This window comes from Labrus bergylta, chromosome 13 (genome assembly GCF_963930695.1).
Source record: "Labrus bergylta chromosome 13, fLabBer1.1, whole genome shotgun sequence".
In the NCBI taxonomy this organism is placed as follows: Eukaryota; Metazoa; Chordata; class Actinopteri; order Labriformes; family Labridae; genus Labrus; species Labrus bergylta.
In genome coordinates this window covers 21,086,208-21,113,029 of record NC_089207.1, presented here as the reverse complement: position 1 = coordinate 21,113,029, position 26,822 = coordinate 21,086,208, and the positions used below count along the sequence as shown (strand labels likewise).

General features: G+C 44.5%; 1 protein-coding gene across 1 annotated transcript in view; it reads left to right on the top strand.

Annotated features, from left to right (window-relative positions):
• htr2aa (5-hydroxytryptamine (serotonin) receptor 2A, genome duplicate a) overlaps window positions 1–25,240 on the top strand; it is a 38,275-nt gene extending 13,035 nt beyond the window's left edge. Inside the window, exons 2-3 of the mRNA XM_020635465.2 lie at window positions 9,993–10,193; window positions 21,626–25,240. Coding sequence (XP_020491121.2) covers window positions 9,993–10,193; window positions 21,626–22,467 — 1,043 coding nt within the window. The 3' untranslated portion in view covers window positions 22,468–25,240. The remainder of the gene's footprint in view (window positions 1–9,992; window positions 10,194–21,625) is intronic.
• The last annotated feature ends 1,582 nt before the right edge of the window (window positions 25,241–26,822 follow it).

The window sequence follows — 26,822 nt, the reverse complement described above, 5'->3', positions numbered from 1 at the left end:
TGACTAAGTAGGGCGAGTTGAACGAGTCCAATACAACAATGAGTCACTGCTCAGACTCTGGCTCTGCTGTCGACTCGACGAGGCTGTCGACCGCCCGGAGCTAAAATAACCTCTTAATTCCTCTTTTCAGAAGAAGGGATGAAGAAAGGATGTGGGCAGAGGAGGGTGAACACAGAGGAGAGAGAGGAGAGTGAAAAATAGACGGCCTGCGTTGTGCTCATCTATTTGTGCTCAGCTGCACGAGATAGAGGAGATTTCTCTGCTGGTGTTTCTCCCTGAGCTGCAGAGCTGAGAACAAAGCAGGCAGACAGATCATGCTCCTCCTCGTCCTCCTTCTTCTTGTGCTCTTCCTCGTCCTCCTGCTCCTCGTTCTTGTCCTCATAGTCATCCTCCTCCATGTCTTCTTCCTGCTCCTTTGTCCTCGTCCTTCTCATCCTCCTCATTGTCCCAGTCCTCCTACTTCTCGTCCTTATCTTTCTCTTTGTCCTTCTCCTCTTGTGCTCGTCCTCCTCCTCGCCCCCTACTTCTCCTCCTTCTCCTTCCTGTCCTCCTCCTCCTCCTCCTCCTCTTCCTCCTCCTCTTTCTCGCCCTCCTTCTCCTCCTCTCTTCCTCTTCCTCCTCGTCCTCCTTCCCCTTCTCCTCCTCCTCCTCTCTTCTTCCTCCTCCCCCTCCTCCTCCTCTCCTCCTCCTCCTTCTCTCCTCCTCCTCTCTTCCTCTTCCTCCTCCTCTCTTCCTCCTACTCCTCCTCCCCCTCCTCCTCCTCCTCCCCCTCCTTCTCCTTCTCCTCCTCCTCCTCATCCTCCTCCTTCTCCTCCTTCTCCTCCTCTCTTCCTCTTACTTCTCCTCCTCCTTGTCCACCTCCTGAACAAAAATTAAACCGATGCAAACCAAAGGGCAGAGCCATTATCAGGCTGAGCGGCCCAGATGTCAGACAACATCGCTTAAGGTCGACACGTGCACGCTAAAGGTCACCAAGAGGTTGCATGATAGTAAAAACATGAGCTCACACTGATATCACCGTTTGTTATCTTTACATGTGGAGGAAGAAAAGTGAATTTAATGGTGAAAAGTTTAAATAAATAAATACTCTGACTGACACAGAGTAAAAAATGACATTAACCCTTTGAACCCTGCAACAGAATATTCCACCTGAGCCTTCACCGATATGTTCCTCTCTGTCGATCACATTTCTTTGATTTTTTTTCCATAAATATCTATAAGGCTGCTGCCCACTGGACCAGGGGTTCCCAAACTAAAGTGCTGGAGACTGAGGACCCCCCACTTACCCTGGAGGTGTTTAAAGTGTTGTAATGTGTGTGTGTGTGTGTGTGTGTGTGTGTGTGTGTGTGTGTGTGTGTGTGTGTGTGTGTGTGTGTGTCTGATCTGACTGTGTTCATAACCAAGGTCCAAACTTTTTCATGTGCACAACAGATTTCCTCCGGCTAATTAAACGTTTATGTAAATCTCTTCTGTTTGGTTCTGTAGCTGGAACACACAGACACACACACACACACACACAGACACACACACACACACACACACACACACACACACACACACACACACACACACACACACACACACACACACACACACACACACACACACACACATTCTGAGTTTGTGTGAATTTGACACTTGATTTTTGTGTTTGCTGTTAATTAAATTGTTTCTTCTTTTTGCAGCATGCTCATTCTTTTGCAGAGCATTTCTGTCTTAGTATTTATTTTACAGATAACTGAGGGATAAATCCGTCTCCTGCGTGTAACTACGACCCTTACAGCCTCATGAAATGCACATTCCAGCTGTTTCTGAAACTTCTTCCTCCTCCTTCAGTCTCTGTTATGAAGACACTTAGCTAACGCTAACCTGCTCTCTCTGTGTTTCTGAGAAACATCATCCTGAGTGACACTGATATCATCTCGTGTTGTTTATGTGAGCTGAAACAAAGCCAGAGGAAACTGATGTCATCAGGCGAGACACACTTGACAGAGAACCAACCTTTTATCGACACAATAATGTAATGAAAGGAGAGACAATGAGCTGTCAGGATGTTACCGAGGCGGAAACATGAAATACATGTTGGACCTCACCTTCTCTTGACGTCAATAGCGCCTTTCTGAAAAGCTGAAAGATTTTCAGCTCTAAGCGCTCTGAGCGGTTGCACAAAAAAGGTGCCTGGAAAATGGGAATTTGTAGGGACGACACAGTCCGATGGTGGAGGCCGGGCGTCAGGCGATGGTTGAGGGACGACACATTCCGGCGGTGGTGGCTTGTTGTCAGGCTGCGGTTGAGGGGCGACACAGTGTGATGGTGATGGCTTGGCGCCAGGCGGCGGTTGTGGGGACGACACAGTTCGATGGTGACCATGAGAACATCACATTTTCATAACACTCACGAGCTTCAGATATGAATTAGATTTACATGAATGGTGAAGCGTGCATTTTGAATGAAGAGACCTCAGAGGATGTGTGAAAAACTCTGATGCAGCGTTTTTATGAAGCGGTCAGTGTGGGAGGACAAACATTAATCAGAGCCGCTCTCTGTGTCAGAACGCTGCTGTTGTGTCTGCACACAGCTCACAGTGTCCTGATTACACTCATCACAGCTATTTGTGCAATTACATTAACACACACACACAGAGTGGGCGGGCGACCCTACACTCACTCCAGACTTAGAGAGAAACGAGACAGAAGGTTTCTCATGTCTTAGGGTTATATAATGTCCAGATATGTAGAAACAGGAGGCTTCAAATGTCTTTAACATTCAGTCAGAGGAAATCACTGATGAAGTGTGTTTTTAGAGGAGAGGATCCATTCAGAGCAAACATTGAACAGTGTGTTCTCCTCTTAACTTCATTATTTCAGGGTCCTAGAATCATCACTTTGTCCAATTGTTTTAATCAAAGCTATGCTGATCAGTGTTTTTACAATAAATCCACTTCATAGTGTTGAACAGTGAACCCTGAGCAGCTGAAGCAGCACTGACTCACTGAAAATAACACACGCGGTTGGGCCCGCATCTGCACATCAGAGAACATGATTCTACTTCACTGACTTTTTGTCTTATTTTCATTCTCCTTAGGCCAGAACACTGTGATTTCTATATAATGGAGGCAGGGCGGGATGCTGGTGGCACAGTGGTTGGTGCGCGCGCCCCATGTATGTAGGCCATGGTCCTTCAAGTGGGCGGCCCAGGTTCGAATCCCACCTGTGGCTCCTTCCCCGCATGTCAGTCCCCTCTCTCTCTCTCTCCCTCTTTTCCGACTCTATCCACTGTCCTATCTCTACATTAAAGGCACAAAAAGCCCAAAAATAAATCTTAAAAAGACAAATAATGGAGGCGAGGATTGATCATACTTCATGTCCTCGCTGTGTAACCGTGCTTGTACTCGGCATGAACTGTATCGTGCTGTAGCACACCTCTTCTAAGCGTGCCAGGTCCAAGGAAGTGTATCGTGTTTGGGCGCGGATCATTGCACTAGTCAAACGAACTGGACAGCTGTTAGCTGCCACTCTAGTCAATGCTCCTGTTTCCACAGCAAGCGCCGCGGTCTGTCTCTGAAGCGTGCCAGCAGTGCTACTACGCTTTGCTCTGTTTTAAAGACGCTGCGAGTCTTTTTTCTGATGGAGCTCGCTGCAAGCACGAGTCAAGCTGGACAGAATAAAAAATAACATTGCACGTGGTGAGACATCCCTCAAAACACAACCACAAATATTTGGATAAAATATTTTTGTGTTCTGAAGTCAAGTTTAGCTTTTAAATGTTGTGTTGTTATAGGTACAGTATGTCACTGAGCTTTGACCTTCAGGGCCACCGTAGAGGACCAGTCCTGTTTCTATCATATTAAATATAATTGTTGAGTTAACGTTAGGATCCTGAATAATGGTTCAGTGTGTTTTTGCACGACTGACTCCATCATCTCTCAGAATGGAGTCAGTAGAACTCACAGCAGACGAGAAACAGACATCGAGCGTCAGATTGATTCAAAGCTCAGAGACTTCCTCTGCAGATCTTTATTCCTCCTTTTGTCTGTCATTAACCATCCCAGAGCTTTAGCATACAGCTCTCAATCCCAGGAGTCTTAGCCTTTGGTTAACCATCATAGCTGCTGAAGTGGAGAGCAACAACATACAAGCTGAGCGTTGGATTCAAAGAGATTTGAAGCTTCATAGTGAAAGAAAACAGAGAGACGAGACGGAGGGTGGGAAATCTAAAGCGCATCGACAGCATCAGCAGAGAGAGAGAGCGACTCACAAAGAGCAGACGGCAGGAGCCTGAGAGACTCATCTGAGGGATTAATAACCCAGAGCAGCTTGTGTCAACGTGGCGATGATGTGTCCCGCTCACGCTGGTTTTATGTCAAACACTGATCCCTGAACGTCCCGACTGAGTCAGACGTGACACGAGGGGAATGGAAATCATTTCCTCTCCTGTCTCACACCTCTCAACTCTTCACGAGAAGAGAAAGAACACAAAGTGGTCAGACTCGGTGTCGAGAGAATCCCTGCTTCCTTTTCCTTTTGCTGAGTGATGTGAGGTTCAGCAGAGGAAGCTGCAGGTGCTCCACGACTTTAATGTTTCAGTGACAAGAAACTGCCCATAACGAGGAGGCCCCGCCCACTCAGTAAAGACTGAGATTCATTTTGAGGCTGTTTGCTTTTATCTGATAGGACAGTTTCAGGGTCTCCAATTAACCAGACCAGCGTGTCTCTGTTGGGGGGAGAGAATCTGCAGACCCCACACAGAGAGGCTCCGTCCGACCGGGGGATCAAACCGCTAACCACTGAACCACCATGCAGCCCAGAGTCACATAGTACGCCTTTGAGTTATCTTCTAAGCCCTGAAACTTTCCTCAACAGTTTGTTTCTCACAGCTCCTTTAATAAGACCTCCTCATTAAGAACATGTTTTCAGATGAGCTTCTTCTGTCATGATTCCTGTAGAATTCAGTCCGGCGTATACGACTGTAGAAAAGTTGTGCTGAATGTCACCTGATTGAGAGGTCACCTTGTACGGTTGAAATCAGGACGGAGCGTTCACAACTGTCAATAGAAAACTCCCGCAGACGGAGGTTAAGGTAAAAACTTTGTGTGGTTCAGTTGTCCCGTATGTAATAGGCTACACACATCAGCATATGCTCTGTCTCCGTCTCGCTCTCTCTCTCTCTCTCTCTCTCACACATGTTCTAAATATATAACATGGCACAAATTCCCAGAACCAGTCGGAAACAGCTGATTGTGTGTGTCTTCCTCTCAACTCCTCTTTTCTCTCCCTCCATAATTCTGTCTTCTTCTTGTTCATTAAATTTCTCTCTCTCTCTTTCTCTCTCTCTCTCTCTCTCCCTCTCCCTCTCTATCTCTCTCTATCTCTCTCTGAGTGTCGTCATCCTCCCGGGAACTAATTTTCCTCCTTCTCCTGTCAGTTATTTTAAATCATGCACACACTCGGCCATGAAGAGGCCGTCCCTGAGACTCCTCGCTGTTTTTTACCTGTAATGGAAAATATTCAGAGTTCTGTTCTTCATAATCAGGACTGATCAACAATTTTTTAAAATAAGAGTCTCTCTCCTCTGAAACAGCTTTGAGGTCTCCCTCACAGGTGTTTGAGCTCACCTGGCTGATTAGACACCTGTTACTCAGGTGAAGGAGATTAAAGTTATCATAAATGTAATCATGAATCTGTAGGGACTGTTGACCAGGATTTCTTAATAATATCTGCCCTAAATGAGTCCAGAGTGTAGCCAGCTTATCAGTCCACATCTTCTATGAACATCTCTCCACCTGAGCGTGATGACATCTGTGAGAGGAACACATTGGAGTCTGCAGCAGCAGGAGAGCGAGCACAGAGGCACGTCTCAGTGGGTCCTCGGGGAGCTTTTTGGTGGGTTTGTCTTTGTGTGTGTGCGTGCTGAAAGAGCGGGATAATTCAGTCTGGCTCCAGGTCAGCACCATTACAGGTTGTTCAGCCCATAATGTGACACTTTATCAGTCGGCGATGGCGGATTCTCCTCGCTCTTTGTGCTTCTCGACGGGGGAACTGAAAATAACGGAGCAGCCGCAGAGAAACGTTGCTGCTGGAGTTTTTCTTTGGAGCAGAAACAACATGTGGAGCACACACAAACCTGTGCTAATGCTCGTCTCACAACACTAACCCTGAATGGATTTTCTCTCGTGAATGCAGACGGATGATGAGTTAATTTAGTCCGAGTATTTGTTTGTTGCCGGCATGTTTAATCCAACATGGTGGAGCCACTCTCACAATCAAAACATCAAAGTTTTTTAAGCTTTTTCAATCAACAGTTTCAAACTGCACGAAGCTTGAGTTGAAAAGCTGAAAGATTTGAAATGTTGTGCATAAAATGAAGACAAACAAAGTTCATCAAGTTTTTTAGAAGCATTACCTTTACCTACAAAGATATAATTCTACAATTCATTTAGCAGAAGCTTTTATCCACAGCGACATACATCAGAGAGTAAGTCCAACTTCATTCATACACCGCCACACCGCCACACCGCCACACCGCCACACCGCCACCCAATCAGAGGGAGTAATGCGGCGTTAAGTATCTAGGCAAGGGTGGATGAGCTGGTTTTACTTTTCACATGAAAGAGTGCCCGAGCAGTCTGGGATTCAGTGGGCACCTTTCCAGCTACCAGACCACTTTCCAGACTTAGTGCACACCGGGACTTGAATTGATCCCTCCAGTTCCCAACCAGAGTCTGAAGTCCCAACCCTAACCCTCCAAGCCATAGCACCAGCAGGTCCAAACTTTTAAATCCTCGCTGATTTAAAAACATTTTAATCTTTTGAAGTTTCTCTGCTCGTTTGTGAAACAGTGTCTGATTTCAGCGTGTTCTCCTCGTCTTCTTATGAAGATATTCTGGTCGTTACGGTGAGATCATCCAAGTGAGAGCTTTCTGGGAAAATACATTTAAAGACTGAAAATAAACTGGAGTGCAGGAGAAGAGGAGGTAAAGGCACAGAGGGGAGAGACTGAAAGTTATTCACACATGTAGATGAAGGTGAAAGAGACGGAGACGGGAGGACAAAAAAACAATTTGAGTGATGATGGACGATGAAATAAGAAGAGGAAATCACAGAACACGAACGATGGTGAGGATGAGGAGTGTGGCGGTGACCATGGCGACATGGAGCGGAGCAGATGAGTCATCTTCTCTGAAATTGTCAAATCTTCGATCAGGTCGTCCCTCACCTGTCGTTTGGAGGGTATGAATGAGGAGGGGGTGGGGGGTGAATCCCCCTCAACCCCAACACGATGAAGATGATCCGTCTCTAATCCTCTCAGCTCGGGGTCTATTTTTATCGGCGCTCTCGGGGGATTCTGAGGAAGCTGTGACACCAGAAAAAAATCTCCACAATGGAGCCTTTTTTAAAATCTCTATCTCGGACTTTGAGTCAGATTTTGGCTTCACGCTTATCAACAGATTTAAAGTCTTCCTGTTGGTTGGAACTTACGTGACCTGAAGCTGCTTCTCTGAGACGCACAAAGAAAAGTGTGAAGACTAAATATACGGCAGGAGCTCAGTCTGAACCGGAGGGTCGCAGGTTCATGTCCCGGTGCGGACCGTAATATGGAACTTGGAGATATGCCAGGTCACTTCCTGAGTACTGCCGAGGTACCTTTGAGCAAGGCACTGAACCCCCCAACTGCTCTGGTGCAACTCCATAGCAGCCCCACTCTGTCATAGAATAGAATAGAATAGAAAAGCTTTATTAGTCATTGTACAAGTACAACGAAATTCAGACAGTGCAAAGAAACCTTAACAAAGGTAAACAATGAGTCCTGCTCTCATGCATGCCGCCATCTTGGAAAACCTCTCCATTAATGCATGTACACACGTCCTGTGATTCAGGCCTATATGTGTGTGAGAAGCAGGTCTCTAAAATAACAGAGTGTAAACCAGAATTTCCCTCAGGGATTAATAAAGTATATCCAAATAATAATCAAACAGTGTAATGTAGTGGTTGAAAGGAAGTACTCTCTTTCTTGGATAAGGATAAGCTATTTCTCAAAAAACAAACTTGACAAGTTTTGGAATGTATGAACTATTTTTTACAACTTCCTGGAGGGTCATGAGGTTTGGACTGATTGTCAGTAGGGCTGCTATGTTTTTATTTTTATTATTATAATTTCTTTCTTTGCTTTTATTTCCTCTTTTTTTTTAGTTTTCATATGGTGCGTATTGTTTTGCTTTACACTGTTTATGCTTTACTATAAAAGACGATAACGGGATGGTTAAAAAAAATAAAAACTCAAACAGCGTCATGTAAATCCTTTCCCCTTGGTGTAATTTATTAAATGTGTGTATTTCAGATTCCCTGCTGGCTGTAAAGCAAATTGCCCCTTGAGGATAATAAATTGAACTTGAACCAGATGCTGGATGTATTATTTGACACTATTTTCCACGTGATGAGTGTGCTGATGTTATGGAGATGGAAAGGGTTAATATATGATGGTGTGTGTGTGCGTTTGTGGCCACCGTATAAAAGTTCAACCTTCCTAATCTTTACTGTCACGTCATGACTTCTCCATGTTTTTCTACTCCAGATGTTTGAAAAGTGTGTTTGGAGACTTTGATCATCAGGGGGTCAAAGTGTCGCTGCTTACATTCAGACCTCCTCAGTTGAGTTTAAAACGATCTGCAGCGTTCTTCTTTTGTGTGTTACTCTGTTATTCTCCTTGTGAGTCTTCAGACCGCCTTGTGTAAGTATAACTTCTATAAATAAACCTGCGTCAGCTCGATCTGTCGGTGATAAAACCCTCTCTGCTCCGGTTCATGTCCATATTCACCGTTATTATTTAAAGTCGTATTTGTTGTCAGCTGAGCGCCTTCAGGATCATTTTCTGGAAATATTCTTAGAGATGGCTGCTGCAGGCCGGAGCAGCTTGGAGACCATGAGGGAGGCGTGTTTGTGTGTGTGTGTGTGTGTGTGTGTGTGTGTGTGTGTGTGTGTGTGTGTGTGTGTGCACCTCCAGTCAGACGTTGGTTTTGTGAGGCGTGTTTAAAGCCTGCGTCCATGTGGTGTCATGTGTATGACTCGCTGTGTTGGTGTCTGTGTGATCAGCTGTGAGAAGCTGCAGAGACGCAACAAGTGCATGAAAAAGTCACTGCTGCACAATTAAAGATTTTCATACAACATGCAGAATAAAAAAGAGTGTTTTTATCATCTGGTCACATAAGAGAGGTGGGTTTCACTCTGTTATTGAGAGACATGCTGCTCACACACAAACACCTGAACCACACACACACACACACACACACACACACACACACACATGACAGGACCTGTGGACATGCATTAGTGGAGAGATGTCAGTGTGTGTGTGTGTGTGTGTGTGTGTGTGTGTGTGTGTGTGGGGGGGGGGCTGCTGCAGAGGGAGCGTGTTTGGGCGTTCAGTGCTTTACTCAAGGGCACCTGGGCAGCACTCACCTCTCCAGACACCAGATCAACTTCCATATTTTTATATTTTTATATTTTTTCTGAGCTACTGCAGCTCTTCTGATTTTCCAGGAGATGACATTGAGTGATATATGGATGTGCGGCGACTCTGTTTGGGGGCTTTTGGTGAAGCATGCATTTAATCATCAAAGACGTCTTTCTCTGTGTTTCTGAAAAACAAACTGAGACGTGAAAATGGAGTTGGAGTGGAGAGGCGACAAAGATAAAGATTGTTAGCTGTGTTTGTATCCGTAAATCTGTTTATGGAGACGGATAGAAAGCTTGGTATTCAGAGGAGGATGTTTGATCAAACATTGGATGACAGCCAATGTGTTCAACATCTTTTGCTTCTCACACCAACGCTCGCTGAAACAGAATTTAACACAGATCCATAACTCTTCTTACTCCAGAGTCTTGTCCCCCTCTCTGCAGACTCCTGATTCTCAGAGGACTGTGCAGCGTTGCCTCTTTAAAGCTTTGTTAAACAAGCTCTGTGGGAACATGCTCACACTGTCCCTCTCTCTGCAGATTACAGCTGGCCCCTGCCCTCTGACCTCTGTCCCATCTGGATCTACCTGGATGTGCTGTTCTCCACGGCGTCCATCATGCACCTGTGCGCCATCTCTCTGGATCGATACATCGGCATCAGAAACCCGATCCACCACAGCCGCTTCAACTCCCACACCAAGGCCCGGCTCAAGATCATGGCTGTGTGGACCATCTCAGTGGGTGAGGACACACACACACACAGACACACACACACCCACACACACCTGTTGATATTAACCGCACTCATTTTGTGAGATGCTCCCGGGAGTCCAAACCTTGTTTTTCCCAGATTAAAGCCCTGTAAGGCCAATCATGTTCCTCTGCCTCCTCTCTATGAGAACTCTTTTGGGGTTGCCACATCATTAGACGTCAGCTGCAGAAATGATGCTGGAGGGATGCTGGAGGAGCGTTTGGGCTCTGACCACGCTGCTGTGTTTGAGCGGAGTGGAGCAGGAGTGGTGCTTATATTTTCATCCTTGGCAAAGCAGAGAGGGAGCTCAGAGGAGGTCTGTGGGTTTGTTTTGGTTTGAAGGCTGACCTGGTGCAGTCGTGATGATTCTTTATCACAACAAAATGAGCACACTGAGAATCCTTCGCTCCAAGGCTGCGGAATAAAGCAGTTTAGTGTGTGTGGTCAAAGATGAAACTCACACAGACCTCTTTCTCTCTCATTCTTCAGTGAGCAGCAGCAAACGGCTGCAGAGCTCATGTGAAATAAAAGACGACAGACAGATTCCACCCCTCTCCGTTTGTAAATGTTAAATAAAGTGTTCTCGATGAGAGTCCTGGGCTAAACCACAAACACTTGATGGAAATAGAGCGAGCGCTAACATGCAGGTAGGAGGGCAGTCGTCGCTCTGGAGATGAAATGGCCCCCCCCTCGTTGAAAACACGCGTGTGACGTTTTTTATGAGTTGGTATGACTGTGACGGAGGCGAGGGAACAATCAGCTCTGATAATTTGCTCCTGCCTGGCTGGCCGAGCTCCAGCTGCTCCGGTCAATGGAGCTGATGAGCAGGAAATGTAATGACGGGGCTGCAGACGCCGGGCTGCAGATTAACTCTGGGAGGACGTTATTTACACTTGCTGGGTAAAGAATGAACAACAGTATGAAGACGATAAATCTCAGGCTCGTCTCCCCTTATTGTTCAATTGGAGGAAAATTATTGAAAAGTTTCTCCTCTCCCAATTCATTTTATTTTCACGTTGTTACTCGATGTGATTTCACAGGAAGAAAGTGAGGAAGAGAAATGTAGGACGGATGATTTTACCTCAAGGTGGCAGAGAGCTCAGCCGTCAGGTTTTAACGGATGAATGGAGAGCAGGAGGAGGAGGAACTCAACTGACTAAACTAACTAGGTTTCATACTGTGCAGGAGGAAAGACGAGCAGCTGTTTGCTCAAGAGAGCGAAGCAGATTTTTATTCAACCGGAGTTTCTCCAGCCAGACCCCTAGTATTTTTTCCGCAAAAAGTCAGAGTGAGCTGATTTCTGAACGTAGCAGCATATACTCCGGAGAATTCAACTCTAGCCAATGGGAAGAGAGTGACGTTTATATAGTGACTTCCTAAAGTGTCTGAACGCGACCACTACGATCTCCGTGCACATAATTAAACGTCTGCATTATGTTTTCTGTTCGTCAGTCTGTTGTTCTCCACTCTTTTGTGGATGTTATCATTCCATTAGACTACACATAGCATTGATATAAAGGCAAATATTCTCATTATAACGTTGTGTAACGGACTATGTTGCTTCGGCCGCTACTTCGTGTTGTTTATATACGTCACATCTTACCTCAGGAAATCCCCCGACCCCCCTCCCCTCTGACAGGGATAGCCCCCCGCTGTGAGGAGCATATGTGAACGGCTAGGTCGGGAGAATCTCCGGTCCTCCTGGAATTATCTAGATATTATCTGGAGTGTATATGTGAAAACAGCTTTAGACCACCTAAAACCAGGTCTAAAGTCTGAAGACTGTGATGCAGTATGTTCCAGATATTTAGAGGGCGAATAAGAAAGATGGGAATACAACGACGAGTTCACAACGCACCTCCACCCAGCTTGCTCCCCACACAGTTTGCACCGGTGCAATCTGGAAAAAAGCCCTGAAGTTGGGGAATCAGATAGCAGCTCTGCTCTCACGTTCTGAGTGTGTGCAGTTGTACAAGCAAAATATCAGAAAATGTCAGAAAATCAAACAGCAGCTGATCGGGCTGTGATCGGTAGTCTTGAGAAAACCTGCATAAAGTTAACACAAACTAAAAGAATTTCCAAAGGTACTACCTTTGTTTCAGTAGTCGTCGTGACATTTGGCTCTAAACCTTTTCATGGACAGAAAACTTTAAAACATCTGTGAACAGAATGTTTACAGGAAGTCAACAAAGAGCCTTTGAGACATCTGATGAAAGAATGGACAACATCTTTCTAATCTTTAATGAAACATGTCGAGCAGACCGCAGCACCTCAGTGTGACACAGTTTAATGATCTCTAATGTTCCAGAGAGAGAGAGGCCGACTGCTCATCAGACACATTAATGCTGCTTGTTTTTGTCCTGCCGTCGGCCGCCTGCTCACAAACAGCCACTCAGCCGCTCTTCGTGAAGTCCTCTTGAGTGGGTCATTTATTATGTACTCCATGAATATACCTGCATGATGTTTTCTGCTGCGGCTCTGCAGACTCCACAGTGTGAGTGAGTCATTCACCGACAAAAACAAAGAGCTCATTATGCTTCATCCATTTCATGGTTAATAAAGGACGGCGTGAAAGCTATAGAGAAAGCAGCGTGTGCACTCACTGTGAAGTATGGAGCCACATTAGTCCAGTTTAATCATGTTCCTCTCTCCAGTTTGTGCAGAACTTCAGACGTCTGTTATGAACAGGGGCATAAATATTCGCAACAGATTTTCAAATATAGCACAGACAGTGATGCATTATGGGTAGTTTGTGGCCTTGACTGCTCCGTCGGACAACACATGCCCTGCTCCACTGGATCCGTTTCTAGAGTGTGAGCAGTGCAGACATGATCAGCTGTACGCACATCACAGGAGAACTACAAGATCACAGGAGAACTACAAGATCACTACAAGATCACAGGAGAACTACAAGATCACAGGAGAACAACAAGATCACAGGAGAACAACAAGATCACTACAAGATCACAGAAGAACTACAAGATCTTGTCTGACTTCCTGTCCATTGAGCTCATAAATGAAATGCTGCTGATGTTATTTATTGTGTTGGAAGGTGAGCAGATTGCTGAGTCATTGCTGTCTGTTTGAAGGTGTAGTCTGGGAAAGATCTTCTTTTAGTTTAAGGTAAAGAAAAGAATTAATCTTAAAGGAGCAACATGTAACTCTGACCCCTAGTGTTTAAAATGGGTACTGCAGTCTAAATTCTAAACATTTTAAAGCGCTGTCTCCCCCCGCCCCCTCCTCTCTAGAGTTGATGCTCACGCAGGTTGCCATGTGGTGGACACTGAAGCTTCAGTGTTTATCCAGCTCTGCATCAGTCTGTAAACCTTTCTGTGTTCTAACCTCTCTCCATTTTTCAAAAGCATCTCCAATATTGATCCTAGTTTGAGCACGTTTCTGCTCGTGGAGCTTATTAGAAACATGTAGAGGCTTTTTAGGTCGGGTACAATCACTTCTATCTGAACCAGTTCTCTTGCCCGCTTCCATCACTACAACACCTGTTGGTTTGACCTGATAACTGCTCTCATATCTGACAAACTGAGGGGCGTCCAAAACGGCTGTGTGGGGGGTGCCTTAAAACCGCCTACCTTCTCTGGTCCAAACAAATCCAGAGCATTCAGGACCAGAATCTAAAGTTAGAAGGAGGACATACTGGCTGCTGCATTGTTGTCAGAGAAGCCAGCACTTCAACATAGCATGTTTCCTTAATGTCTGATCATATAGTAAGGTCACTTTATCATTTCACTTACTACACATCTCACTGATTGGACCTTTTATATGTCCGTCAGATTTGTTTGGAAACCACCCCGGCGTCCACTAATAGTTTAAAGTGTGACTCTGTGGAGATCTTTCTCCCCTAACCCCCCAGTGTGTACGAGCAGACGTTAAGGTCACAGAGTGAGAATTAAAGAGGATCCATTCTCCATGTTAGAAGTCAGCGGACCATAACATAGAATTGGAAGCTGTGTACTTTAGTGCTTTATGTAGTTACATAATGTTGTAAAGACGACGAGCACACAGCTGCCTCTCTGAGCTCTCCTGGGGGACTCTCACTGTGGACGAGTTCTCTGAACAGTCCCAAGAGCATCGAACAGAACACAGCTCATGTTGTCACATCTGATGACGAGTAAACAAAACTCAACAATGTACGCCTGCCACAGAAAATAACCTTCACTGACTCAAATCTAAGCACACTATGGGTTCACACGCAGACTCAAAGGGAGCTTTAAAAAGCGGGTAAAAGGTTTAATGAAGTCCAAGGTCCGGTGCACAGTGAGGCAGAAACAGTCCAAATAAATCCAGAGGAGGAGGCTAAAGGCTGGGTCACAAATCGGGCAGAGATCAAACACACTAAGACCTGGTCCACACGTAGTCAGGTATTTTGAAAACTGAGATTTTCCTTTACAAATAATATTCCCCCAGGATCCTGGTGGTACAGTGGTTAGAGCACGTGCCACATGTATGAAGGCTGTAGTCCTCCAAGTGGGAGGACCAGGTTCAAATTTGACCTGTGGCTCCTTTCCCGCACGTCATTCCCCACTCTCTCTCTCTCTCTCTCCCTGATTTCCGACTCTATTCACTGTACTATCTCTACAATAAAGGCATCAAAAGCTCGAAAACTAATCCTAAAATGAATAAATATAAAAAAATAATACCGTCCACACGCTCAGTTCTCAAAACCATCTTCGTACACATGGAAACGCAAAAAACGGCTGTCATGAGCACGCCAAGTCAACAGCGATGTCCTTGACATACTATAATGTTCTCGCCATTCCTCTGCAATTTACAAAGTTGTCCAAAAAGTCCGACCAGGTCTCGTCCTAAACCACAGACGTTGCTGGTGGGGTTTGTGAGGTCAGAGTGTCGTATGAAGCAGCAGTGACTGCCGTCGTCCATTCAGGCGTCTCTACTGGCCAACATAGCGGGAGAGTAAGGAGTTTTTACAGTGGTCTCAAAGGCAGTTTGTGTACAAAAGGTCAAAACGAACAGAAAAAAACGTAATTTTCAAAGATACCCGCGTACGTGTGGACGAGGCCTGAGGCTGAAAGAAAACCGCTAGGACGAGTAAGATGAGGGAAGCACACTGGGAATAAACACTCAGACAATCAGGGGTTAACGAGGGCGAGGGTAATCACGAGGCAGGAACATGAGGAGCAGGATCTGAAAACACAGATCTGAGACGAGGGTGAGTAAGAACTACAAAATAAAAGATGGACGTCCACTGAGCCTGACAGTTTGATTTCCCACTTCACATTTAGAGGGAACAAGTCAGACGAACACAGCGTCATGAAAACGTTCACATCAGACCACATCTGATGTGAACGTTCACATCAGACCTCCGTCAACTCCTCGACCTTCTGTCCTCTGCTTGTTTTCCTCTGAAGCTTTATTGACTCTGAATCCCTCAGAGTGAGATGTCGGTGTTTGAGGCGCTCCGAGTCGTCCCTCGGCTCGCTGCTTACCTCCTGTCGCCTCTCTTCATTATCTCCGCCGTTCTGCTCCGAGCGTCTAATGAGCACGTCTCAGAGATAATTCGGCTTCCTTCCTCCTCCTGATCAGAAACACGATAAGCGCGAGTCTCTCATTATTTACAGACTGTTGAGCAGAAATGAAGCAGGCCGTCGTTGATCTGTTTAACTGTCACAGCGTTAGATCCAGATGCTCTGTTAAACATCCTTCATGAAGGTATAACTTCTAATCTTTTAATCTCACCTGTTGTCTGTTCGGAGACCATTTGGATTTCAGATTTTTTTTTTTTTGTCTTAAGTGTAAATCCAGACAATGCTCTGCAAACCTGCCAGGTCACAAGAAAACAACCAGGCAACACATTCAACTACTTTGTGCTTTTTATTAACAGATGGATTTTATGCAAATATGTGAAATCAGAATTCTATGTTCATTTAACAGACGCTTTTATTCAAACCATGATTATCAGAGAGTAAGAACTACACAAGCAAGGATCAAGAGAGGAGGAGACAACTTCCGGAAGTGCAAACAAACCGCTTTTAGTCTGATTGGACACACTGACAGGAAGTGACCAGAGGCAGAGCACAGGTGTTGACAGGAAGTAACCAGAGGCAGAGCACAGGTGTTGACAGGAAGTAACCAGAGGCAGAGCACAGGTGTTGACAGGAAGTGACCACAGGTGCTGACAGGAAGTGACCAGAGGCAGAGCAGTAGGAGCAGCAGTAGCAGACGTAGTCGTAGTAGTAGCAGCACGGCGGCCATGTTGCCATGACATCACGCTCAGGGTGTGAAGCTCAGACGATTCTGTCGTGTCTTCCTGATATGTTCCAGGTTTAAATCATGTTAATGTCATATATTCAAGCAACTGTCTTGATGAGAAAGTTTTCAGACGATGATACTGAAAATCCAGAGACACAAAGGCACATATTACGAGTAAAATAAACACATTTAATAACCTGTTAGCTACGGCTAACATTAGCATCCAGGCACTTCACAGTCAACATTAATGTTTTAGAATCACAGATACGATAGGAAAGATGTTTCACATTTTCAACATCTGGGCTTCCCACCCTGAGCGTGATTTTCTGAATTCTCTCTGGTAAAAAAAAAGAAGACTGATTTCGATCTCAAGTTATTGTGAACCCCCTAGCGCCCCCTGGTGACCCTCCTCTGCTCTAAGCCACTGAGGAGGGGCGAGGTGAAAGAATAGTCTTTGTTCTTGTATAACTTGAAGTTTGAACAGTTTCTGTCCTCAGGCCTGAGGTCGTGATCAGTTTCATTGTTTTCACTGAAATGTGATTGGATTCCTTTTTTCAACGCCGGTTTGCTCGCCTCTCCCACACACGCTCTGATTGGTTGTTGCTTCTTCTGCAGTTTTTTACATGCATAGAAAAAATAACTGGAGGCTTAAGCTAAAAAAAAAATCTCTGAGGTGATGCAACCGAAGCTGAAGCTGCACCGAGTCGACAGCAGCGTGAGAGGGTTGAATAACGTGAAGTCATCGTGGCGAGCAGCAGGTCCTGCCCTCAGGCATCATCACAGCCGGCCAAACACGCCTCAGCAGCACGCTGAGCTTTGTCGCCGCCCACGAGAGCAATGAGATTATGTCAGGGATTACTACTCTGGGTTAAATTTTAATTTCTCACACACACACCGCCTTCGTTTTCTCCCCGGGTTCATCAGGGAAAGACGATGCAGAAGGAGCGTGATGGTAGCGTTTAGTCGAGCCTGTTCATGTTTGTGGTCACGCTCTGATCTGACTAGATGTAGTGCTTACACACACGCTGCACAGAGGAGAGGGGGAGGACACACACACGCACACACGCGCATGAATGCATGTGCCCTAAATTACATAATCCAAAATAATATATTCATGCAAATGCTTTTTATTCAGCCAAAATTTTCGTTAATTAACGTTTCTCTGCACCGTACACACACATGCACACGCACACGCACACGCACACACACACACACACACACACACACACACACACACACACACACACACACACACGCGTCTGTAGCATCTAAAACTTGGCAAATGAAATATTATGTTTGATTTTCTTATTAAACGTCCTGTCTCGGTTTAGGGTTCAGTATCACGTCCAGTTTGATGCATCAGGACTTCAGTCTTATTGAATGGGCCCTGTTTTTTTTTTACATACTGTGAGTCTAAAAGGAGACACAGCAAGTTTCAGAAGAAAGGAGTCACTGCTTTTAATTTTTAGGTTTTTTTTTTTTTTTCAAAATATCAGTTGTGGTTCCAGTAGTTTAGTGGTTTTAGTAATCATGACAGATTGTTGTGAAAAGGCAGAAAAGGAGGAGGGGGGATCGGGTGATGGGGGATGGGAGGGGGATTTCAAAAATTTCCCCCACGGGGGATCAATAAAGTTTATTTTTATCTTTATGAGTGAGACAGCTGTAACTCTTCATGTTCACATGTGAAACTCTGAGTGTGGAGTCTGTTTCTCTTTAAGACTGATTTAAACTCTGTTGTGTACGTCCAGTGCCATTTTGGCACCTAAACCACGATCATTACAAACCATTTCCTGCGACATGTTTTACACTTCTCTGCTTGATGGAGCCTGAAGGAGACAAATACCTTCGTCAGTCAGCGCTGATGTGTCAGATTTCCTGCTGAGGGGTTTAACCTGAGAGGTGATGGATGGATGGATTTTAACCTTTGTACGCACAGGACAGGTTTAGTAACTTCCAGAAACTAGAGAATATCTGTGTTTTCATAAACTTCTGTTGGAGAGTTCAGAGAGACGATGAGAGATTCAGATCAATGAAAACATAAAAACACAGACTACAGCATCAATGGTGCATTCAAGTGTTCAAAGCTGCAGCTGAATAAAAGAAAATAAACGTTGCATATTAGCTGTACAGTCTCTGTTTGCTCTTCTTCTGTGTTTGCTGCATGTCCCTCCTGAATCCAAAATTACCCCAAGAAACTTCTCTCCACTCCTATATTTTTAATTGCAATAAAGTCAGACTTTCACGATGTGTTTGCTGCTCTCATATCGCGATAACGACTAAATCGAGTTTAATTCCACAGTCCTACTCCGAACTGGTCGAGCGTCTGTGTGACTGTTCTCACTCGACACAACACAGCTGACCACATAACTGGTGAAAACATTTATTAGACGTTACATGTTTGTTTAAAGCTGCTCCAATCGTTCCCGCTCAGTCTGTTATGAAAACGTTAGTGCTGCTGTCACGATTGCAGATCTCTCCGTAGAGCGTGAAACTAGGACCAGAATAACAAATAAAAGTTGGTTTCTTTCACCTGAACCTTACAGTGTGTCACACTGAGTCGGTCCAGCAGGTTTTCTGTCGAAGCGTCCACACTTAATGAGAATGATCTGTATTTGACCTCCTCTGCTCCCGACGGGCCGCCACAATTTCTGTCCACCCTCGCTGTGTCTGTCAAACTCAGACCTGCTCCCCCACCTCCTCCCCCTCCTCCTCGCTCCTTTCCTCCTGTTTGTGATGAGCAGGTAATGAGACCGCGGCGTGAAGAAGACTGCTGACTTTATCACCTTCTACCTGGCTACTTTTTACACCTGTCTTACACGCCTCCAAACTTTTTGGGTCCATTTTGGGTTATTATTAGCTTCATCTGGACGTGTGACTGCAGAGCAGACAGAAAAACCAAGCCTATATAAGGATATAGACGGCGTGGTTCATCACCAGCAGGTAGCGGCTCCTGACCTGCACAGAAAACAATAACACAATCTGAACGTGTGGAGTGAGCGCAGGTGAGCACAGGTGAGAGGTTCATACCGTCAGAGCTCACACCGATCCCTCAGAGGACACTTCACTTTCCCCCCACATGGTGACAGACAGACAAATGGAAAAATACAGTTTGATCGGCTGAGTTAATGGAAACTTTGACACATGGAAAGTGAAGAGCTGGATCAAATATCTGAACTTCTCTGGTGACAGACTGCACCGCCTGCGTCTTCTGCTGGAGACCAGTGGAGAAAAGAGAGTCGACAGGACTTTAAATCTTTGGAACATTTGATGTTGATGAAAGCTTTTTGTTCTGCAGGAGAATGAAAGCATTATTGTATCAAAGCCGGGTGTCGACTGCAACATTTCAGCTCGATTTAGAGTCCATTGTTGAGTCATACGACTAGTTTTGGTAATTGTTTTGTAAAATACAAAGTAGATGTCATGGACACAGGTTTCCAGCCGTGGCTCTTTTGCAGCCCCCGTCATTTTGAAGCTCCGCCCTGTAAAGTGTCATTTTTGTAAGTTGGAAAACTTTACATAAAGCCGGGGCTGCACTGTATGATTCCAGATAATAAGGACCTCATATTTGAGTTGTATGACTCATTCTGAAGTCTGTCGCACATCATCAGTCGTGCAGTGTACTCTGAGGCACGACGGCCGATCATGGTCCGATCTGCGGCTCCCGACCGGTCGGATGATTCTCCGTTATGTTTGAAATGTTGGTTGTACAACTGCACACATTTGCACCGTGAGAGCAGAGCCATGAGAAGATCACTCAGGTACTTTTTTTCCTGATTGTGTCTGCACAAAAAACTGACAGAGTCTGAAATCACCATGGCAACAGCAGACATGCCTGTTTAATCTGTCTTCCCCTTCCTATCATGAAAGAAACGTTGGCAGGAGATATCTGCAGACCTCCAGCTGACACCCTGTTTGTATTTAAAGCGCTCTATAAATAAAGTTGACCTCAACCTTTGAATTTATTTATTAACTGCAGTGACTTCCTGAAATATGCAGCTCTAATGCCTTCAAGTCCATTTATTATTTAATGTCTGCAAACTAAATACACAGAACGTCAGCACAGAATTACTGTCAGTGTTTCATTAATAATATCAGAAGGTTATTTTTGTATGAATGTAATTATTGCAGCATAATAAAGTCATGTAATAAATGGAAACTTCTTGGTGCCAGCTGAAAAACAAAACAGGATTATTATTGGTGCACAATTGACAATTGCTCTCTGATTAATCAGCTGACTCACCAATTAGAGAGCCCCCTCTCATAGCAACCGTTGCCGGGCTACTTCCTTTTTAGACAAAATTTCTCTTGGGCCGAGTCTTCTCAGTACGCCGCGGTGAAATTGTGACCTTAATTTAGTTACCAAACCTGGTTAAAGATGCTCGGGGCGTCTGCAGGAGTGACTTAATAACCACATTTGTTCCTCCATGGATCTGAAGCATTTATCTCGCAGTGATGTCGCTGTGATTGTCAGATTGTGCTCATAACTCTCAGCTGCATATTGAAGGATCTGTTAGAGACATTTAGAGGATGTTTCAGACCTCTGGTTCCAGAGATGGTCACTCACGGAGGTGAGTCAGGAGAGGTGAGACGGCGAGCAGTGACGGGAGGACAGCTAACGTTAGACGACATCACTAGCATCAGACATGGATCATATTTTAAATGTCGAGATTTAGAGTTCTCCTCATACACCCTAATCTATCTCTGTCCTGATTCTGTCACTGAGGACGAGCTGAGAAAAGAATCTCATCAATTAGATAAAGATAAAAGTCGTCATATCTTGTTTCAAACTGGAAGGAGCCTGGAGATAAGAGATTTAGTCTAACCTAGTAACAGTAACCAAGGAGGGCGGGGCTTGAAGAAGGTTCAATCGTACTCTGATAAAATTATGGCAGTGTAAGAGTGTAACCTGAAGACATCTTTCTAAGTCCTCTCTGTCTTCATAGCTGCATGTTTGTCTTCATATTTCAGGTAAATAAATATTATATCAATGTCATCCTGTTGTTCGGAATTTCTGCTGAGTTTGGCTTCACTGTTTTCATTCGTCTCTGACTTTGACACTTGTTGTTGCTTCTTTAAAGGTGACTCTGAAAGTAATCTTTTTTTTTTTTCACCAGCTGTTTCCTGTTTTCAATCTCACACAAACAAACGTGTAAACCTGAGACTTTCTGCTCACCTGTGTGTGTCCTTCTCTCTGCAGGGATCTCCATGCCCATCCCCGTGCTGGGGCTCAGGGATCACTCCAAGGTGTTCAAAGATGGCAGCTGCCTGCTGACAGATAACAACTTTGTGCTGGTCGGCTCCTTCGTGGCGTTCTTCGTGCCGCTCACCATCATGGTCGTCACCTACTTCCTGACCATCAAAGCGCTGCAGAACGAGGCCACCCTCTGTTTGGACCAGCTGGTCCCGCGGCCCAAATGGAGCACGACGTTCACGCTGAGCTTCTTACCTCAGACCTCGCTGTCCTCTGAGAAACTCTTCAGACGCTCTATAAGCCGCGAGGCCGGCGGCAGAGGCAGCAGCGGCGGACTGAGCGCTGCCCGAGGGAGTGTCACCGGCTCGTTGTTTGGACGCCGCACCATGCAGTCCATTAGCAACGAGCAGAAGGCGTCTAAAGTACTTGGGGTTGTGTTTTTCCTCTTTGTGGTCATGTGGTGTCCGTTCTTCGTCACCAACGTGCTCGTGGTGGTGTGTGACCCCGCCGTGTGCGAGCCAGGGCTCATGGGAGGCCTGCTGAACGTTTTTGTGTGGGTGGGATATTTGTCCTCGGCGGTCAATCCTTTGGTCTACACACTGTTTAACAAAACTTACAGAGCGGCATTCCTCAGATATGTTCGATGTCAGTACACACCGGAGAAAAAACCTCTGCAGCTCATTCTGGTGAACACTATCCCGCCACTCGCTTACAGCTCAACGCAGCTACCCCTCGGCGAACTGGGGAGGCTGAGAAACGGAGTGAAAGACTTTTCTTTACCCGCACAGGAAACAGAGAAATGTAAGCAGGACAAAAAACAAGGCGAGAAGGACGAGAGCTGCGTGTGAGCCAACTGAAACTGAACTGAAGCCCTGCCTCAAGGCTCAGTTTAAGGAGAGGTTACGTCATTTTGAAGTCAAAGTGCCAAAGACAAAGTGCCTCTCGGCCAGGATTTAAGAAACGCTGAGGTCCCAGCCCTACAAATATAGTCTTCATCCAGCATCTGATCCTTATCTACACCGGCTTAAGTTCTTTATTACAACAAAACAATTATGCTTTTCAACCAAAAGTGAAGCAAACAGGCCATCAGACTGGGACCTGGTACTGATCCTAGCATAAGGTCATCAGACTGGGACCTGGTACTGATCTTAGCTAACAGGTATTTGAAACAGCGACAGTTTACATGTTGTGTTTTATGAACTTCAGTACAAATGGTCCTGCAAGGCAAATAGTTTGCTTCAATTTTGGTCTAAACACAACTCAAGTCTTTGGTTTGGTATGTTTCCACACCATCAATCAATTAAATTACTCTTTTAGAATAGAATGGATTAGAAAGTCGTCATTGGCGTCTTATGAATGTACATCAGAATTAGAAATGCTTCACCTTAAAGTGCACAACATACAGACATGAATTTATTTTTCTCTTAGAGGTTATCACTGTTTGTATCTTTGAGCCTGAATAAGATGAGAGGGGGTTCAAAAACAGGGATAGTCTATATGATCACTAGTGCCAAATGTCCAAACCAACGATGGACCATTTTGTAAACAAAAGAAAGGATGCAAAGGTTTTTAGATCCTTCATTTCATTTTTAACGGATGCTCAGCTGCAGTGACCTCGGCTCACCTCACCTCATAAGTCCGATGGCCTTCACCTCCCATCACCTAGCAGGTGGATCAGGAGGGATTAGACTGGATTTCCTGTCACATTATCAGATGCTGATGTCTGAGAGGGAGATCCACGATGAGCCCTACGCTCCGGGACTCCAGACTCCCGCAGAGGACGGATAAAACTACCCAAATAAGAAGGAGAGGTTCCTGCTGCTTCTGTATCTTCTGCTGGAGATTAACGGGAGAATAAATATCATGTTTGTGATAACAATGTTGCAGAGAAAACATAAATCTATATTTGTATTTTGTGAAGATAAATGTGAAAAATTGTACATGACTGTTGAGGTTACAGATATTTTTATTTACAAGTGAAATGAGGATCATGTCACTGATAAGATGCAGTATTAAGATAGAGAGATTACTTCAGCAGGAAATAAAGAGGAATTAACTGCAGATGTCTTTAATGTAAAAGTCACTTTCTTTATGTGTTTTCCAGACTACCAGTGCACAAATTGGGATTGTTTAAAGAACCATTAAGATGTTTTTCACAGTTTTTACATGTTGAAATGGTCTTTTAGATGGTGTCCACATGTTTGTACACTGTTTTAAATGTGATTAAATGGATTTGCTGTTTCAGACTTAAGAGAATCACCTTGATGACATTGGTTGTACCGAGAATATTTTATACAAGAGCTACATACTATGTTGAAGTGCTGGCTTCTCTAACACTAATGCAGCAGCCGTATGGCCTCCTTCTAACTTCAGATTCTGGTCCTGAATAATCTGGATTTGTTTAGACCAGAGAAGGTAGGCGGTTTTAAGGTGACCCCCACACGGCCGTTTTGGACACCCCTCGGTTTGCCAGATATGAGACCAGTTATCAGGTCAAACCAACAGGTGTTGTAGTGATGGAAGCGGGCGAGAGAAGTGGTTCAGATAGAAATGATTGTACCCGACCTAAAAAGCCTCTGCATGTTTCTAATAAGCTCCACGAGCAGAAACGTGCTCAAACTAGGATCAATATTGGAGATTCAGTGTCCACCACATGGCAACCTGCATGAGCATGGACTCTAGAGAGGAGGGGGCGGGGGGAGACAGCGCTCTACAATGTTTAGAATTTGGACTGCAGTACCCATTTTTGATTAATTGTTCCCACCTCTGCATCTGATGTCAATCTTTTGGCAAAGTGGTTATTTGGGTTTGGAGAACTCTACATGTAAAGAGAGGCTAAAGCTAGCTCAGGGTATTTAGAAAAGAAAGGCATGGTGCCTGTTGCACTGAAAGTCGTAAGGAGTGACTGTAAAGTTTCGTATTTGAAGAAGAAAGTGTTCAGCAGGAAGCTGTCAGAGTCCAGACTACAGAAACATGAGGCTGTTTAGAAACAGACGTAATTAAAGGAGAGAAATATTGGCTCTGCAGGAGGTTTGCTTTTAGCTTCACATCAACATTTAGCAGAGACGTTTTTATTTCCAGCTGCTGAGTCACAAACATGGAAACAAAGACGAAAAATTATTCAACGCCAGTGTGTCCAAATGAATAAACAATTCTGCACAAAAGGAATAATCATAACTTTATTATGTAGCACCTTTCAAGAACAGAGAGTCACAAAGTGCTTTACAAAAGGATAAAAAACAAAACAAAGCCTACCCAGGAGGTGTCCTCTGTGACGTTGAGGTTTGAGAATCCTCCTCTTGTTTCTGTGTGAGTGCAGCTTAAGTAGACCACTGTGTTAGCAGGTTTACAATGACTCAGCCTGGTGGCTCTTTCTGCGAGGATCTGAATCCCTAATGAGAAAAAAACGCTCTCAGTTTGTAGTTCTGTTGCAGTGACTTAAGAACATTGAAAACCTTCTGCAAACTCTGGATCCACAAATGTAAATCTGGTTTAAAGATGTTGTCTATTTTGGACTTTGATGTTTGATGGTGAAAGTCGTTTTCTTTTGTACGTCAACTGTGTGAAACAGTTCCTCGTTCTTGCTTTCAAATAAAAGTGAAAAGAAAAACTAAAGATAAAGCACTAACCATGTGTTTGTGTGTGTTTAATTTATTCAAATCTTAAGTGCATGAATACATTTCTGAGTAACTAAGAGCAGAACCTTTTTTATTCTAATGGTACTGCAGCAGTTTCACTACAAACAGGCAAATGAAGCGTACATATTAATAAAAACACATTTCAATGTAGTGGGTACAAACAAAATGGTCATTTACATTTGTTGGATTTGTTTGGATCGAGGTGATGGGCACAAATATGTTTTTGTTTAAAACAACTATTTTACATTTTAACTGCTTCTTGTTCATTTAGACAAACAGACATTGAAGAATCTGTCGTCTTTGTTTCCATGTTTGTGACTCAGCAGGTAGAACTAAAAAACGTCTGAGCTAAATGTCGCTGTGAAGCTAAAAGCAAACCTCCTGCAGAGCTAATATTTCTCTTCCTTTAATGACTTCTGTTTCTAAACAGCCTCATGCTTCTGTAGTCTGGATCCTGACAGCTTCCTGCTGAACTCTTTGTTTTCCTTTAGAACTCTGATCTTCTTCTCAAGAGTAGTCGATATTTTGCAGCCTGTCCCTTAAATGTGTCATCACCGGCTCAAGGGCCATGGCAGAAAAAGGGAGAGACACCAAAATTACACTTAATTAATAAATAAGCTGATTGAATAAAATAAAAACTAAATTGCAAATAGAGATGCTTTTTGGATGTCAGTAGAGATGTATCGTCCATGGTCCCCCCAGCAACTGCTAAACTAGCAATGTAGCTAGCTTATGTTGTCCTGGCAACCAAAGGAATTATGTTAAGTTAAGTCAAGTATCATTTGTTTATGAAGCACATCTAAAAACAGCAGCTGATCAACAAAACATTAAAGGAACAATATACAGGAGTGTGCAACATTTATAAGAATAAAGGAATAACTATTAAGCAATAAACAAACCCTGATAGGAAACTGCCTTTTCAGGACCAGAGGACTCAAATGCTAACATAAAAATACCATTTTGAGGTGGGACTTAAAAAAGTCAATAGAGGGGGGTCAGACCTGTTGGAAGGGGGGCGGCTACTCCAGCAGTTTAGGGGCTTTGACTGCAGAGGCATGATCACCTTTGAGCTTGAGCTGTGAGTGGGGTACGGCCAGGAGGCCCCATGTCAGATGATCTAAGGGGCCTAGGTGAGGTGTAAGGGCTTAGGAGGTTGGTTATGTACAGGGAAGGCGAAAAGAACACATTCGGTTTTTGACTTATTCAGTTGTAAAAAGTTATAGGCCATCCCATTTTTTATATCTTTAAGGCATTGTATGAGAGACGTGAGATCTGACAGATTATTTGGTTTGTCGGGAAGTTAAAGCAGAGTGTCATCTGCGTAAAAGTGGTATGAGAGGTTGTGCTTCTTGATAACTTAATGGGAGGATGTATACAGAGAACAGTACAGGGCCTAGGATGGAATCCTGTGGTATCCCACAGGTCAGACCAGATTGGGAGGATGTGGCATTGGTTAAATTTAAGTAAGTTACGTTTTCCAGATGTGAAAAAAACAAGTCAGGGCTGTGCCACAAACACCAACCCAATACTGTAGACGATTAACTTAAACTGTATGGTCAACACTG